This window comes from Lissotriton vulgaris, chromosome 5, assembly GCF_964263255.1.
Source record: "Lissotriton vulgaris chromosome 5, aLisVul1.2, whole genome shotgun sequence".
NCBI classification, from domain to species: domain Eukaryota; kingdom Metazoa; phylum Chordata; class Amphibia; order Caudata; family Salamandridae; genus Lissotriton; species Lissotriton vulgaris.
Genome location: NC_141693.1, coordinates 1,457,096,880 through 1,457,115,537, shown reverse-complemented (window position 1 = coordinate 1,457,115,537; position 18,658 = coordinate 1,457,096,880). Strand labels below are relative to the sequence as shown.

The 18,658-nt window shown below is 42.1% G+C and overlaps 1 protein-coding gene across 1 annotated transcript in view; it reads right to left on the bottom strand.

The window, feature by feature from the left end:
• LOC147712743 (polymeric immunoglobulin receptor-like) overlaps window positions 1-18,658 on the bottom strand; it is a 260,657-nt gene that overhangs the window by 38,727 nt on the left and 203,272 nt on the right. Inside the window, exons 9-10 of the mRNA XM_086920372.1 lie at window positions 3,168-3,357; window positions 2,306-2,424 (exon numbers count right to left, since the gene is read on the bottom strand). Of these exons, the coding sequence (XP_086776498.1) occupies window positions 2,306-2,424; window positions 3,168-3,357 (309 nt within the window). The remainder of the gene's footprint in view (window positions 1-2,305; window positions 2,425-3,167; window positions 3,358-18,658) is intronic.

Here is an 18,658-nt window from a genome sequence, read left to right as displayed (position 1 = left end):
TAATACCATCAGCTTTCTTACCCTTTTTTAGCCAATTTTTGAATTTGGGATGCCACACCTTTATACCGTTAGTTCATGTTTTGGTTTACCATTTTTGTGCGTTCGTCACACTAATCCCCCTCACTCTTTTTTCACCGATCGGTTGGTTATGGATCTTGTTTTTATTTTGCTATGTTTTAACACAGATTGAGATGTGGATATCGTTCTGATACGTTGATTCTTTTATTTTGTTTGTAGAGTAACCCCCTGACGAAGGGTGGGGCCCGAAATGCATCAGGATTTGCTTTGATTATATATATATCATCGATTGTCAACCAATGAATATGAACTGTTCAAGCATCCACTATTGAACCATGAAATTAGAATGTGTTTAATAAATCGAGAAAGTGGAAAAAACACTCCTTTGTGTCAGGATTGAACTTTTGACATATTTGAGACGTATGGAAGAAGACCACCGGTCACCACTCAGTTGTGCTTAGAGGTGCTCTCTCCCAAGAGGGAGAGCTATGTATTAGTTCTTGTGGATACCACTCTCTGTCTGGTCGGACAGTGATTCCCTCAGAGCACACTACAGACTTTACCTCAGTTTACCTTGTGAAAAAATAATTGGCTGTGCGCGTTCCAACCATTTTTTAGTTTATACTATTTTCTTACTATAACCATTCTGTGCCTCTGCCAGTCCCTAAAATATACGTCTGGGTTGGAGGACAGTTGGGATTTGTGAATTCACTCAAGACAGTCACACACAAAGGGGGCTGAGGTGTGCCCTGCATATCCTGATGGCCCATCACCAGGCTGATGGGTCTTACAGAGCTAGAGTGGTGGGAGGAGTTGACACTTGCACCTGAATAGGGCTGTGCCTGTCTCCTCACAAAGAGCTGGCTATCCCCCCTGTAGTGTGTTTGGAGCCAAGATCAGGAAGTGCAAGGTTCTGCACACTCTACATCCTGATTTCTAAAGTTTCTCCAAGGGCTTGAGGTGAGCTTGCTTCTTGTTGGAAGTCTCAGTGTCATCAAAGATTTCACCTGCAGCACCTGGAATCCTCTTCCGAAAGCCCTTCATTGCCCTAGGTGCCAAATCCAGTTCCAGGGCCCTTGGATATGAGTTTTAGATGCCAAAAAGAAGAAATTAATGCATTGATGCCTGTCTGCAACTTTGTCGTTGTGTCACAGCCTGCTCCAAAGCCGTGGTCCCCGCTCGACTCAATGATCATGATGTAAAACGCAAGCTCCGATGACGATGCAGCGCCTCCGAATAAACCACCACTGTGGGAGTACCGAGTACCCACTGAAGTCTGTGATGCACCGTAACGGACTCTAAAGCAGCCCCTGCAGCTCAATGGTTCAAAATCGACGCCAGGTAATCAACACCCCCTCGATTGACCATTGATGCCTCTTCGCGCCTGACCACAGTAAGGAACCAAGGTATGACCTCTCATTGTCCGCCGCAATCAGATGCTTAACAACTCTGTCTGCACTGTCCTAGAGCGCCAATGAGCCAACGACCTGCATAGCAATAAGGAATCAACACCACTCTTGCCTCCACAACGCTTCACTTCCCATGTGTCTTGCATTGTCTTTGATTTCCGCTGCCTACAATCAAACAATCAATCAATCAATCAGTCAATCAATCAATCAATCAATCAATCAATCAGGGATGGTAAAGTGTAAATACTCACCTGTGAGGGTCTTAAGGTACGGGGTAGGAGGGATAGCTCTGTTGAGTGCTGTGGTCATCCGAAGAGCCAGGTCTGGAGGCCCTTTCTGAACTGGGACAATGCTAGAGATTGCTGGAGGAGGAGGAGGAGGAGGAGGAGGAGGGTGTTCCGTGATTTGGCTGAGAGGTAGGAAAAGGGATATCCCCCAGTTCTGGTCTTGTTGATATGAGGACAGTGGCCAGAGAGAGCTGGGCTGACCAGTTATGGCTAGCTACATTATACCAACTCCTCCTCAATACAGTGCACGCGACCTCACCCATGATGTCCCAGATTACTTTACAAATAACCCTACTGATGACATTGCAAGGAGACATTACATATCACAGGGCATTTTTGCCTTTGTGATTTATATCCATGGGACACCATCTCCATATCAATAAGGTAATGTCCAGTGTTAAAGATGTTAACTGTGTGTATCAAGAATGGGAATTAAAGGAGGCCCCATCTACATTTTTACAACTCTTCCTGTTGCACTAAATTCCCCTAAAAGCAAACACCAAAAAAACACCACATGGTACATTACAAATACATTTTTATAAATACTGTGTGTGCCAGGATTAAGCCACCCCTCAATGGAACGACCCTCACCTCTGTATTTCATGCACCGTGCTTTAGTCATGACAAAGAACCCAACAGCAATCAGCACAAGTCCGAGCAGTAGTGAGGGCACCAAAATCAGCAGTAGATTCGATTTATTGTTCAGAGAGCTGTGGGGAAAAATCTGAGTTAGTCATGCTTGATAGTCCATCTTAATTGAATTAAAACTGCCATTAATGGATACCTGAGACAGAAATTGTGTTCTCTTTGAATTATTTGGCGTGTAGAAAGGAAATAGACGTTCTAATACAAGAAACTGTATCTATCGAGTCACTGCCCAAAACATTGAAATATTATGACATTATGCTCCAACTCACCCTAACTCCAGTTATTAAACAAATCCTGTTTTTATTGTTTTGATATTTTGGGGTGCAGAGTGGTGAAGTTTAGCTTGTAAAACAAGAAGTGTGTTTTAAGACTGAGCCCAGTGCCACCGAATACATACCTGGGACATAAAGATAGAGTAGGGACAGCGCAAATGAGAGCAAGGAAGATGCCAGAGCGAGAAATGTTATAAAGAGAGGTGCAAGGACCTACATCCGCAGAGCATGAAGAAGTGAACAAGTGGTAAATGCATAAGATCACCTTCTGCAGAAGTGGTTGGGGTGAACTCAGTTACAGGCTTCGAGAAGGCACAGGAGAATGATCATAGTGCAAGAGTAAAGGCAGTTCAGGGGAGTAAGTAGAGTATATGTTATTTCAGCTAGCTGGGAAACGTCAAGCTAGATGTGACTGGTGGCCCTTATCGGCCAGGGTTTCCCCACTATGTAAAAGATCAGATGTCATAATCTGCAACACAGAGCCTTTTTATCACACGCTTTATTCTCCGAGTGGAAGAGATGCAGGGACTTACCCTTCTTTGAAATTTGTGGAGTTGGAGGATTCAATGAGGTGGACATCTGATACTCCTCTCTCTGGGTCGTCTGAGACCCTTGTAAAGCTACGTTTGCTAGGTGGGGCTTGACTGATTCCTCTATTGTCCAGAGGAGATACCCTAGCTCTTGTTTCAGCCGTAGGTGGGGTAGACAGCCTCATGGTGCTTTCTAAAGAGAATGAAGAGCTTCATTAAAATAGTCCTGCATACAGAGGGACAGAACTAATAACAGTTCCTTTCGAAACATCACTTGCAAAGTCTCACAGGGTTGAACAGAGTTGCTGTTATATCCCAATGGCACTCATTTAATTAAACAATTTTGCTAATTGCCTTAATTTACTTCTCAAATAGAAAACAGTGGCAGCAGGTTGCCCAGGTATCAGCCAAAACTTGATGGGTTTCTGTCTACCCCCGTCACTTGGCCATCTAATTTATTGTTGTGGGAAGAAGGTATTTCTGATGGTAGGCTGCAGGAAACTCAACACGGTTGGAATTGGCCACTCTGGCACCATTCTCACCTGTGTCGTTTCTCTTGGAGTCTGCTATGTAAACTATGATAGTCCATGGCAGTTCTAATTAGGAGAGAGCAGAATTCACAGATTTCAGTCCGCAGAACACGCAGAGTTTCACTCAGCGAAATCCTACGAAGTTACATGAAAAATCTGCAAGATTCCACGGAGTTCCGCATGCGGAACTGGCACGTCGCACCGCTCATGCTTGGTCCATGCTGCAAAATCTGCACAAAAGCCACCACTTGGTGCTCTACAGGGCGCTGCTTATTTGCTGCAGCTCGAGTAGATTTTGTACTTGAGCTGAAGCTTTCTTACTTCGATAGGTCGCGACCACCCATGTTTAGAAATCTCACTATGGGACGCCAATTCTCGCACTTGCTTGCCAACTTTCCATTGGTGATCCACATGTGAGAAAAAACACCACCATACAGCAGTTGGAGGATTTTTGCCCGGGAACTTCGTGTTACCAGCGTATCACAGGGTGAGCAGAACCTAACAAACTCAGTGGAATTTATCGCCCAACCCTAGTCCTTATCAGAAAAAGTCTGAGAATGCTCACATGCAGTGGGAGAAAACTCAAAGATGTGGGGCACATTCATACTCTTAATTTGAAAGAAGGACTGCTATGTTGAAATGATACATTGAACCGAATGCCACTGTTTTATTTCTCCTAGAAGCCACTCCAGCCATGAATGCAGGGGCCGTGTTAGGGGTAAAAATGTCTGACAGCTCCACATTTAGGGCCTCATTATGATGGAGGATTTTCCGCCTCCTCCGGGCCGGGGGAAGCCACCTCCGGCCCGGAGGAGGCGGAAAATCCTCTGCGGACTCACCAAAGACCCACCGCCGCATTACGATGGCTGGTGGGTCTTGGTTACTGTCCGCTGCTTTTCCGCCGCAGTCAGATTACAACCGCGGCGGAAAAGCTCTCATTTGGCTGGGAGTGCCTATCAGACACCGCCAGCCAAATTAGGAAGCATTTGTAAACATGCTTTTCCGCGGCGTTTTTTCCGCCGTGGAAAAGCATGTGTACTTTTGATTTTGGGGGCCCGTTGCGGGCCCGCAGGGTGTTGGCGGGTGGGGGGTGCACATGGGGGGTACCTATGGTACCCCCCAGCATTTACTTGCACAAAGCGGCAGGCACCGCGCGGTGCCTGCCGCTTTGTGCATGTAAATGTTAAACATGCACTTTTAACATTGCGCCGGGTGCTGCTTGAAACAGCACCCGCCGCAATGTTAAATATCCAGGATGTGACCGCCAGGGTGGCGGTCACATCCTAATCGCACATGAGGGAACGCTGCAGCCCATGCGGACGGTCCCTCATCCTTTGGGGTCGCGGACGGACGCAAGTCCGTCCGCGATCCTAATGAGGCCCTTAGTAGGCCGGATGCTCCTGCTGTGGCCATCGTAGGACAGCTGGCCCACAACATTTTAAATGCTAGCATAACACCTAGTGACTGGTAAACCTATGAATATTAAACATAAAATGGAGAATAAGAAACAACAATAACCTATGTTTTTGGGAGTGAAGAGGATTGCCAAAAAAGAAATGTTGAGAAGAGCAACTGGACATAGCATGTGCTGTATTGGGACATGTCAATGTGACATGGAGCACTGATTTGAATTAAGCACTGAAAGATCAAATGCAGGAACCCGAGAACTAGGACATGTGGTCCCAGTTACAAACCATAAAGGGCATACGACAAGTGGGATTCCAGAAAAAGCAACTGGCCAATGGCGCACTTTTTTGCAATCTCTACCTCAAATTAAATACCCAAAAAACATAGGCATGAAGAAGCTCAAACATGATATATCAAAGGTAACAATATATTGGTTAAATGCTGAAAGCATGGAACAGAAATCCTAGCTGCAGGTGTTGGTTGAACATGGTAGAGATTCATTACATTTTAGGATGACCAGGCCACACTATAAATCCTTGATTAAAATGTATAACATCTTCACTAAAAAATAGGTGGAATCAATAGCAGTATAATACAAAGGGCTCCGGAAGTTAGATTGTTTACCTTCCCTAGATATATATTGACAGATGCAGTTTTTGTCGGAACACTGAAGGCGCACATTAAAGAATTTATTGAAATCAATTTAGATAGTGCATCACTTTTATCAGTCTGGGACGCTTGTAAAGCCTCTATTACGGGGCTCGCGCAACAGTATGTATGCAAACAAAACGCAGAACAAAGGAAAAAGGATAAGATTGTAATAAATGGTATTTTGCAACTGGAAAAACAATTAGCCGACAATCTGAGAGCTGGTGGTTTGGGGGTGCAAGATATTGAACAATTAGAAACTAAATTAGTGACTGCACGCTCGACCCTAAAAAGTGCATTAAGGGAAAATAATAGCCGAAAGCTGCTTAAATATAAACGGGCACAATATGAATGCGGGGATAAGGTAGGAAAGGCCCTGGCTTACAAAGTTGCAGATGACCGAGCTACAACATTAGTAAAATCCATTAAAGGCCCTAATAATATATCATATACCCAGCCAGTACAAATAATTGATCAGTTTGTAACATACTATAAAAATGTATACACCCCAGAGGGAAGTTGCACAGAAATGCAGATACAAATGTATATTAATAAAAATCTCCCAGTTCGCGAATATTTAGAACAAGAATGTGTTAATGGGCTTGAGGAAGAAGTCACGTAAAAGGAACTGCACTATGCTGTTACCTCTCTCCCCTCTAATAAGGCTGCTGGTGAGGATACTCTCCCCATAGAATTATATAAAATTTGTGCAGATGAAATCTTACCACTTCTGTGTTTAGTTATTAATTTAATTGGTGTCACTGGGCAGGTACCAGAATCGTGGAATACAGCTAAAATTATGTTTTTCCTTAAGAAAAATAAACCACCTATGGAATGCAGTTCTTACCGTCCTATATCATTGATCAATGCTGATGCTAAAACGTATTCCAAGATTTTAGCTCTTCGCATGGCCCCACTTATGCCATTGTTGGTAAATGAACAACAACATGGTTTTGTAGCCGGGAGGGACACTACTACCCATGTTAACATGGCGATTACCGCCTTTGATGTTGCAGCAACTAATCACACTCCACTCGGTATGATACTTTTAGACGCAGAGAAGGCATTTGACCGAGTGGGGTGGGATTATTTATGGGGGGTGATGAAACAATACGGCTTTAAAGGACACTTCTTAAGAAGTATACAAGCTTTATATAAGGACCCTAATGCCAAGATTAGCTATGCATGGGCTGTTTCATCTAAATTTTCAATCCTACGGGGGACACGGCAGGGGTGCCCTTTGTCACCCCTACATTTTGCTCTTTCTATGGAGCCGTTTATTAATGCCCTTCAAGAGCAAGCTAAAATAAAACCCATGCATCATGAAGACAAAACTTTGAAAATCACTGCTTATGCCGATGATTTAGCCATTTACACTACCAATGTGGTAGAGGCACTGGTAGGGATCTCAGAAGAAGCTAATAATTTTGGGGCTATTGCAGGTTATAAACTTAACACGAATAAAACGCAAGTTATAATGAACTACCAGTCTAATCCTCAAGTTCCAGGATATTGTCTGGCTGCAGTTTATTTAGGGGTTAAAATTTCTTCAAAGATCTCGGATATAAATTTATTAAATTATGAACCTTTATTGAAAGAAGTGGCAGCTCTTTTAAAAAAGTGGCATAAGATACCGCTTAACATGCTGAGACGATTGAATTTGATTAAAATTAATATTTGCCTAAATTTTTATATCTTTTTCATTGTATTCCTCTGCGCGTTAATAATTTGTTTTTTAAAAAGTTGGACAGCATCATTAATAGCTTTTTGTGGGGCTATAAGAAGCCTCGAAGATCGATGGCAATTCTGAAATTACCATTGGAAAAAGGGGGTCTTAACTTCCCTGATTTTAGAGCCTACTTTTTTGCTTCTTTTCTGAACCGGCTTCGTAGTCTGTTTACTAGTTATAATCAATTTTTTTTCATCAATTCATGCTTGGCAGAGAGGCAAAACAATTTCTGGCAAAAGTGCAGGACCCAAATTATTTTAAACGCGTAAAATTCAAGACTGCACGGGATGCAGTACGTATTTGGAATATGATTTTGATTATTTTTTTCCCTTTTTTTTTTTTTATTGAGAATTCATACAAAATATATTACAAATACATAGTAACAGCCGATTCTTTCCCATCATAAATACATACATACAAATATATCATCCTTAAAAAAAATATAAAAGACAGATTGAATAGCTACTATACCACGGAGTCATTTTAAACTCTTGCTGCTCTCCAGGCAGCTACTGGGGCCCAAAGTCGCATACCCATTTCCCTTGTCTTGGCTCCCTTTAGTTCATAAAGTGCTTACTCAATGTTATGAATACCCAACATTCTGCACATCCACATTTGAAACGTAGGTGCTTCTGTATCCTTCCATGCTGCACTGATTAAAATCCTAAAGATTGCTACAAAGATAAAAACTAAAGCTTCAACCTCAGTGCGCATATCTAGTTTCACATCACATCCAGTTATTATCACGGTTGGGGATAGATTAATTTTGACATCTAGCAGCCCCTCTAAAAACCGCTCTATTTCAGTTTTAATAATATTTAATTTTTCACAGCCATAGAACATGTGTATAATGTCAGCTGGACCATTTCCACACCTGGGACAATTACTATCAGCCGCTTTCCCCCAGGAGAATAATTTTGCCGGCGTGTAGTATAGATTGAATATAGTTTTATAGTGTTGGGCCCTGAGATTTGAGGAACGCAGAAATCTTTTATCCATCGCTAGGGCCTTATCAAGATCTACTTCCGGATCCCCCAATTTTATGGACCAGACTGATTCCATTTTACCCATATCATCCATTGATGCTTCACTAAATATTTTATATATATCCTTGATTCTATGACCCCCCGACTTCAAATACTCCAATAGTTCACATCTCCTTGTAAAATTGATACGTGGCCTTATTGATTTAATTCTGTTGACAAGCTGTAGGTATTTCAACTCTTGATAACATTGTAGCGAGTAATGCTGCGTAAGTTCTTCCAGGGATCTACACTCGTCCCTAATCATTATTTGCCCCAACGTGACAATGCCCTGACTCTCCCAGTGGCGCCATGATCCATCCCTACTAAGGTTTGGAAATAATGTTGAATTCCAGAGAGGTGTGAGATGATGGAAACTGGGTATATCTAGGTTTTTTTTAACAATTGCCCACATATGCCATACATTTTCAAGTGACCTATACCCATATTTCTTATAATAGCTCCTCTGAGTTCTCCTCAATAACACCCCTGCTGCTTCACTACCCAATAGTAGCTGAAAAATTGATGGTATCCCCGCCTGTCTGAGGGTTGGGCCCCTGGATGGAACAGGATTGCCATATCTGTAAGAAGACATGCAAAATGATAGCTCTTTAAATCTGGGAGTCCCAACCCTCCTCTTTCTTGAGGCAGTGACAAATATCTATTTGATCGCCTTATTTTGCCATACTGCCACAGGAATTTCATAAATATGGCCTCGATCTGCTTAATAACCTTCTCATCAATTTTGAATGGAATTGACCTAAATTTATAAAGAACCTTGGGAAACATTGACATTTTTATGACGTTAGCCCTCCCAATTAATGACAACTGGAGTGAGTCCATTCCTTTTAGATCTGTTTCCATTGAATGCATGAGTGGTGTGAAGTTCTCATTAATTATTTTTCCAGGTTCTGCGTTTATTGTTATACCCAGGTAGACTACAGAGTCCACATATCTAACATCCTGTTTAGATATTTTTTTGGAGCATAATACTTGTGTTTTGTCCACATTTAATCGGTAGCCCGACACACCTCCAAACTGCCCGGTTATATTAACCACTTCCCTCATAGCTGACTCTGGGTCTTTGGTAATAACGGCTAAGTCATCCGCATATGCGAGAAGTTTAGTCTGATACCCATTAGTGACTACTGGTTTAATGGCCGCACTATTCATTATTTGTATAATTAAAGGATCTATATAAAGGGCAAACAGGATTGGTGAACATGGACAGCCCTGTCTCGTACCCCTTGTTATGTTGATCTTACCAGATCTTTCTCCCATTAGTTGGATTCTTGCCATAGGTGATGAGTACATAGCCTGGATAGCTTGGCAGAATCTTGGGCCAAACCCCTTTGCCTCCAGGACCTTCCAAAGAAAGCCCCATCTGACGCGATCAAATGCCTTCTCCGCGTCAAGGAGGATCATTGCGACCTCCTCCCCCCTAGCAGCGCCGATATCAAATAGGGTAATAGCTCTCCTAATGTGGTCGGTGGTACCCCTTCCTGGGATAAACCCATGCTGCCAGGGGGAAACCAAAGACGCAATGATCCTCCCCATGCGTACGGCCATGATCTTTGCATACAGCTTATTATCGCTATTGATCAAAGATATTGGTCTATAGGAACCAGGGTTAGTCTTTGGTTTTCCTTTTTTGTGAAAGATCACTATGTTGGTTTCTTTCCAGGACTCGGGTATTATGCCTGTGCTCATGACCCCCTTGAACAAATCTAAAAGCATCGGTGTCGTTTCATCTCTTAAACTTTTGTGCATCTCTAACGGTATAGCATCCGGACCCGCAGCCTTCCCGCTTGTCAGATCCTGCAGGGCTTCTAATAATTCAGACATAGTAATATCTTGGTCCAAGGAATCGATATGAGCCTGTTTTAACTTGCTACCCATGTCTGGCCAACTTGTGTTTGAAACCTCTGCACCCGCCTCCTCCTGATACAGTTCTTGATAAAATTTTCTGAAGGCCTCTAGAATTTCACCTGATTTATCATATATTTGGCCCTCGTATTCTATTTGTGTCACTATATTCTCAGAAGCCACCTGCCTGATTCATTATGCCAGTGCTCTTCCTGCTTGCTCCCCTGTTTCGTAGAGCCTTGATCTCTGCGACTGATATTTAGCTGCCGCCTTTATAGCTAGCTGTTTCTGGATCTCTGCTTTTAAGGAATTTACTCTTTGTAGACTCTCGGCAGATTGAACCCCTAGAATTATATCTTGTCTGTGTTGTGTCTCGGTCTCACTCAACTTTCCCATCAGTAATTCCTTTTCCCGGTTGATCTTTTTCCAAACCCGAGTGGTATAACTTATGGTCTCACCTCTTAGTCCTGCCTTGAAGCTGTCCCAAACCACTCCCCTAGATGCACTGTACCTGTTAGCATCAAAAAAGGCCTGGGACCATATTTTCATATGTTTAATATAATCCATATCTGCTAATAGTTTTTTATCAAAGTTCCACGGCCTAGGGGCTTTGTATGGTTTATTAATATCCATGGTTAAAACTAGAGGATTGTGGTCTGACAGAACTTTAGGAAGCTTAATTATTTGGACCCTATTTAACTGGGTGGTCGAAATCGTAAAGTAATCCAGTTTTGAGTATTTATTGAAGGGATACGAGAAGTAAGTAAACCCTGGGTCACCTATCACTAAATTTCCCCATACATCCGCTAAACCATGTGACTGCATCATTGATGTTACCGCTCTAAACACCCTCGGCTTCCTACCTACGTAGGAACTATCATCCAAGAAATTAGCTGAGATATTAAAATCCCCACATAATATTATGGGGGTTGGCCAGTCAATTAATTCATTTTCAATACGACTAAAGACCTCGGGCTCATCTGTGTTAGACCCGTATACCGAACAAATAGTAATACCCAAGTTCACTTCACATATGGCCCATCTGCCCAATGGATCCGCCTTACACCTTTTGGCCCCCCTAACCCAACTTTACTAATGATGGCCACCCCTCTTATCATGGAGGTCTGGGATGAGCATGATAGCAGTTCATAACCTTTAAAGTTTAACCAATGTTTTTTCTTCCAGGGTAGGTGGGTCTCTTGTAGACATATTATGTCTAAACTCACCAAATTAAGGTATTGTTCAAACTTCCCCCTCTTTTTTCAATCATTTAATCCTTCTATATTAAGAGATCCAATCCTTAGCTTAGGCATAACTGGATATCAAACATTGCCAACTCATCAACCTATCCAAGTAGCTAGTACATACATGATGGAAATATATCCTTTGTTTCAAATTTACTTTTGCATTTATGATCACATTACCAGTACGAACTCTCTTCATTTTTTTGTTTTCTCCCCCCTCACCCACCACTCACCATCCCGACCTCCCCCCCTTCCCTTCCCCACCCACCTTCTTGGCCCCCCCGCACTCTCCCCGGCAAGGCGCCCAGACAAAGTCTGTACATGTGATGGGTGCAGCACAGCAAATAGGCTCAATAGACCAGCATACTTGTGTATACCTCAGAAACCCATAGAACAAAAAACCCTAATAATTACGTGATTTATATCTGTTTTCTTCTTATTTCACCATAACTCAGCTCAAAACTCAACTCAAACCCATACTTAACCTGTGATTTCGGCCTCACAGACACTTCCTCCACCGCACAAACGCCCCAAGTATAGAAACATATAGTTAGAATGCCTCTCTTTCACTTATAGTCCCTTAGTAATACAGTTATACAGTTATACAGAATCAAGGAACTCTTGGGCTTTAACCTCTGAGGAAAAGTACATTGTTTTACCCAAATAAATTACTTTCAGCTGAGCCGGATTTATGAGATAAACCTGAATTTTTTTGTCTTGGAAGGGTCTAATTAGTTGTCGTAGCCTCCAACGTCGCTCCACCGTGGAGTGACAGAAGTCAGGTCTAACGAAAAAAGTGACCCCCTCTCCTGTTCTCCTGGTATCCGGTCTTGCTTTCTCAGCCACAGATTGTCTCAAAATAAAGTTCCCGAAGAATACCAAAATTGCTCTAGGCTTGTCACCTTCTTTCTTGTTCTGGCGTATCCTAAATGGTGTCCGATGCACCCTCTAGATTTCTAGGGCCCAGTTCCAGCTATCCAGTTCCGGGAAAGCTTTCTCGAATAAGTTTACTATGTAGGCTTTAACATCACTCCCTTCCCGACCTTCAGGAATGCCAAGGACTCTAAGATTATTTCTCCTTAGCCTATTCTCCAAGTCTTCCAGCTTCCACTGGACATCCTGTGCTTGGGCATATGATTTTGATTAATTGTGAGACTTCTTTTTTTCACACTGACCTGTTACTTCGGGGTAATCCTGGACTCCCAGGAATTTTTTGTGATAATACTGGACGAGATTGGGCTAAATATGGTATTCTAAAACTGGGAGACTTATATGGTTCAAGTGGCCTCTTACAATTTGAAACTTTGAAACTTTTGTTTAAACTACCGAAAATAATGTGTTTTAAGTATATTCAAATAAGGGATTATTTAATTCGTAAAATGAACTTGATATCTGTAAGTAGCTCAGATTTATGGAGTTGTTTTTATTCAGTGAATCGGAAATCATTAATTAGTATGGGATATAAGTGTATAAATCAAAACAAGCTGGATGAAGCTCCTCATTTAGCGATAAAATAGACTTCCATATTAGGATTCAATTTGACAACTCAGAATATTACAGCCGCTTTAGTAAACATTAATAAAGTGAGTCATTCATCCAGTCTAATGCTTCAAACGTACAGAACAATATCTCACTTATACTATACACCACTGAGAATTTCCAAATGGGCACAAAACAATCTGAGCAGTGACCGTACTAAATGCCCTAAGTGTGGGCTGGTGGCTGCAGATATTGTACATATGATATATACATGTCCGGTATTAACAGGGTATTGGTCGGTAATAGAAAGCATTTTACATAAACAAAAACTGATTAGTTTTGCATTATCAACAGCCTCAATTTTGCTTGCTATATATCCATCTAGCACAACCAATACAGATTTGTTAAACATTCTCCTGACCAGTGCTAGATTGGTTATTGCAAGAGCTTGGATCTCCCCGAACCCTCCTCATACAATGGAATGGTGGGCGTTAGTTAATGAAATCTATACTATGGAGGGCTCAATTGCAAGGAACCGGGGAATAAAAGCAACCGGGAAGTTTGTTAAAATATGGGGCACCTTTTCAGAATAGTACATGACTACATAAGATACTAATAGTAGTAGGCCTTAGGGTATTACCTGTGTTTTTCCATTTTTTTATCGTTGATACAGGACTATACATCATTTATCTATTTGCTTTCTGTTTTGTCTTATGGCTACATTTGAAGTATGTGTAATGCAAAGAGTCTGGCGTTACTTTATTTGTATGTTGATCTGTACCGTTATTTTATATTATATGTTTTGTAAAAAATGTATTTGTTGATCACCTTGACCTGCTTGTCAATAAAAAAAAAAAAAAAAAAGGAATCAATAGCAGGATGATGCAAAGAAGAAAGACCTTGTGCAGTTTTGCTTCGTTCATGCAGTCAAATGAGCACAAACAAGGAGTATACTAAGGTGGACATCAGCAAAACAGATTGCGATTCCTTCTTTAGTGATCATTTTAATCGACCTTGATAACAGCATTAACATTTCTGGAAGAGGATCTTCAAGAACCAAAGATGGTGTACAGAGCCTCATATGGGTGTCCAGCAGGATTGCTAAATGCCCATTCTCGGTATGTGCTTGCCCGTCTTTGCAGCATTTGAGAGTTTGTCAACCTCCTGGATGATGACTGTCAATGTACCAATATACAAGAAAGCCAGTCTCTGTCAACCATCTTAGCTGCATTGGAGCTTTTCTATTATTTCTTAATACATATGCACACACTCGCACTGGCTTCATGGTTCTGCAGAAACTCCAGCAGAGGTGCATTAGTAGGGATCACATTGTTGATCTTTGTCTGTTATACCACAATCACATTTTTAGTGTGGATCTGTGCTATCAGACTCTGCCCCCATCCGGTGGCTACCTCTCCCTCTAGCATCAAACCTGAAAAGGTCAATATAGACACAAGGAAAGGCATATTGTCACAGTTATAAACAACATGCTTCTCAACCTTTTATGGCATCTTGGAGAATGAAAGTCAAGTCTCCAGTTAATTTTCCCCAAGTAACATCACGCACCATTTAACCAGTTGGCATCACAAAAAGTGAACTCACTTGACCATTGATTCAGGGACATCGCAGGAAGTGACATGAGAAATACTTTGATACAATAGCCCTTTTTGCTCACAAGTCAGTATTGATTGAAGGTCAACAGCCAAACACCATAGGATTTAAAAATTCAGTGCGGGGTATATTGACATGCAGCTGTGAAAGGTGTGTTGTCACCATGAGCATGTGACAGTGATGAAAGCATGAAGAGTGTTCCCATACCAAATAAGCTTAAAAATAAAAGTTGCTAACTGCAAAGTGGGTCATTTTTTAATGTGATATACCTTTTGCTAATGTGCGATCTTTACTGAAGTGAACTTCACTGCTGGTTGTTTTAATTTCTACAAAACAAGGGAACCAGAGCCTCATCAGGGACCCTGGGTAAAGCATTAAAACTAAAAAGAGTGGCCTCTAGACACATAAATATAACAATCTTGTGAGCCAAATGGTTATTTATTCAAACAATAAACATGGAAATATTTCTTTGTTAAAACAGTATACAGTGGCAAGCTTGAAACAAACATGCGTCATGCTCTCTCAACAGTGATACATACCCTGAAAAGGGTAATTAAAGAATAGCTGGCCCGTTCGTGGTTAATAAACAATATAGGAAAAGAGTTCATGAGTAAAGTCAACTTTTCAAGCCCTTAGAACATGGCGGGATAATCATGAGGACTCTCCTAGATACAACTGAACCCAAGAAGGAGGGCCTTTATTGACACTCTGAAGGAATGGCGAGAAAGGAATCGAAGGCATAATCCTTGGTGAAGAGATTGGCCACTTGCCCAAGACGTAAGCAGGATGTGTCCTCAAAAAAGGAAGATTGCTTCAATGCAAGATAAAAGCACCCACACTGCTCTGTGGGAGGTGGGTGACTGGATCTAGAGTGCAACATTCAGGCCACCAAATCAGAGTACGTCTGCTTGTCAGCTCCTTACAGGAGCTAAACGGGAACATGTGATTGGGAGGAACTGTGCGTGGCATGATGGCAGCAGCGTCCCGACAACAGTGTACAAATAACCTTGGTTTTTATCCTTCTGTTGCTGGGACTCGTCTGCCATTCTCTTCAAGCAACTATTCCCACATAGGTCATATTACAACCTCAGACTTACACAACCAAACATGATCTGCCTGGAATAGCTCTGGGCAGTGAGAATGCCATGTTGCCACACCAGCAGCAGGTGCGCACTATAGAAGAAAATATAACTGCAGAACACATGTCTATGGTAAATGTTATCTTCGCACAGCGCTCTCTCCGGTGGGATTTTAATTTTATGTGCTTTGCATTATATTTGTTTTATAAAGCAGTCGATCCCAAAGACTTCCACATTTTGGTATAGGATGGACGCAAATTGCCCTTGTTCTTTCCTTTCACAAGAAACAATACTCTTTATAATCAAAGCTGAAAATTGTATTCATAATTGATTTCCTTTCTTCTAAGTTGAAGAAAAAAACTGCTCATTTTTCGCTCTTCTAGCCATTTCTCCCTTAAGTTCACAAAGGGTGCTCTGGCTTCTTCAGTACTTATTGTGATGCTAGTAAATAGCTACTTTCTTCTCTTGTTAAACCATTCTTCTTTAGAAGCTTGCTAAGTTGAGATAGAAAACATTCTCTTTCATTGGCAGACCATTTGCCCACTTTACTTTGTAAACTGAATGGCCACATTGTGAAGCATTAGTATCCTGCAGCACCAGAAGGCCCGAATCTCGTGTTAAAACTAGAACTACATCATAAAGATGGAGGATTTAACCTCTCTAATTGGTTCAAGAATCAAACCGCCTATCTTGCCATGCAAGGAGCACAATAGTTTCTAGATAACACTAACACCCAGCCCAAATGGTGTTGTATAGAAAAAGAGGTGGCTACTCCCCACCATATTATTGTGGGTAAAAAAACATACATCAAATTTTACCCTTCTATCGGTCTGAAATTGTGGAAAGACCGGAATTAAGCTAACAGACATTTATTGGCACCATTAGTTGGAGAGAGGCATTTCACTAGTCAGAGATCTGTACTCTGCTTCCAGGACCCCGTCATGCGCTGAACTTCAGCTTTCTTAAAACCTCCTTAAATCTAGATTTGTACACCTTCCTAAAGTGAAAAGCGCAAATATCTGAAATCGATCTAATTATAGATCCAGAGATAGCTTCCCTTATATTGAAATGGTTAGCATCAGATCACACCCCTTTAAAACCGACAAGTTTTGAAGATCCCATGAGGATAAACTTCACTCCCCTCTCCCATCCAAGTGGGAAAAGTATTTTAGAAATCCTAATAGTGAACCTCCGATGCAGAACTTGGTCCAACACGGCTGGGTGTTTGCACAAAAATTCCTTACAATTTAACTCCTCCAAAACTGAGGTTCTGTTTTGCACTGGAAATAGAATACCTCGCCCGTTCCTGAGCGATTTCTGGCCTCCGGAAACACTGGATAAACCTCTGCCAGTCACCTCGGTTCGCAACCTAGGGGCCATGCTCAATAACAAGCTTAGCATGGAAACCCAGGTTGCTAAAACAGTAGGGACTTGCTCAGCCCTTTTGCGTTCCCTGCGCAAAATTATGCCTCTCCTCCCCGCACATGCTCGGGCATTGATAGTCAGGTGCACTATTCTTAGTCGCCTTGACTACTGTAACGCGCTGTTACTTGAGTCTCCAGCTGTGCTGCTGGATCGGCTCCAAAGAATTCGGCCGCTGCTAAGCTAGCTCTCGGCTGGACCAGGAGATCCTCGGCCACAGCGGCCCTAGCCGAGCTACATTGGCTACCTCTGAAGCAGCGTGTGGCATTCAAGGCCCTTTGCCTTGTCTTTAAGGCTCTGCATGGAGTCGGCCCCAGACCTCTGCAAGCCTTGTTTTCTTGGTACACTCCTAACAGAACTCTGCGCTCTGCCTCAGCCTGTCTGGTAAAAGTCCCTAGATACAACAAAGTCAGATCTGGGGGCAGATCCTTCAGGGTCTCAGCGGCTAAATTATGGAACAGTCTGCCCATTGACATCCGCCAAATTTCACAACTCATCCCCTTTAGGAAAAGTATCAAGACCTGGCTATTTCCCTAAATCCATCCGCCTGCCACCCGTTCTTGTTCTCCTCAGTTAAGAGTATTCTCCAGCGCCAGGAAACCTGCAAGGTGTCAGCCGCGCTATAATACAAATACATTAAATAAATAAAAACACAACCACCAAAGCTCCACAACACAAAATCATGCGCTCCCTCACCCAGTTAAAATTGTACACGATTCATTTTGCATACTGGTTTCTAGGCAGACTAGCCAAACTTCGCTTAATTGAATTAAACATATGCTGAAACAGTTAAAAAGAGCCAGAGGAACTTAAAACATGTTTTTGGGCTGCAGACTACTAAATGTAAATTGAGAAAGTCTGGCAGATCGACTCTCCAATATTTCTAACCAACCTATTACATTTGGCATTCCCAGTCATATTGAGCCTGCTTTTATCCACAATTCCCCCCACACTGAACCGAACTGAGTATGCTCTACTTGATCTGCTGTTAAGTATTGCTGCAAAGCAGTTCACGTGACTGGAAATCTGCTAATCGAATCTCTTTCCGCACATGGTGGGCCTGGGTTACATACATCAGTAGCGTTCATATCTATCACAGCCCTCTGAAGACTTCCACTAGGTTATCTACCAATATTTGGCCCCACTTGGCAGATTTATAGAGGAGACATCTGGTGTGTAGTCTTTCTACTAGCCCAGGTCATCTGGAACTTCATACATACCTCAAATGTTTTTATTGCCTGTCGACGCGGTTGGCCTTGAATGCTAATCTCCCCCTGTCCTCTTCTTCCCCTTTCTCTTATCTCTCACTCTTGCGTCTCCCCTCTTTTCCTTGTTTTTCACTGTCTTTTCTGTTTACTGGGGTTACTATTATACTATTTCTGAAAATCTTAAATTACTGTCATCAAATATCAATCGCGATTTACATCAACTGTTTTGTCCATTTTAAGTTAAGGGAT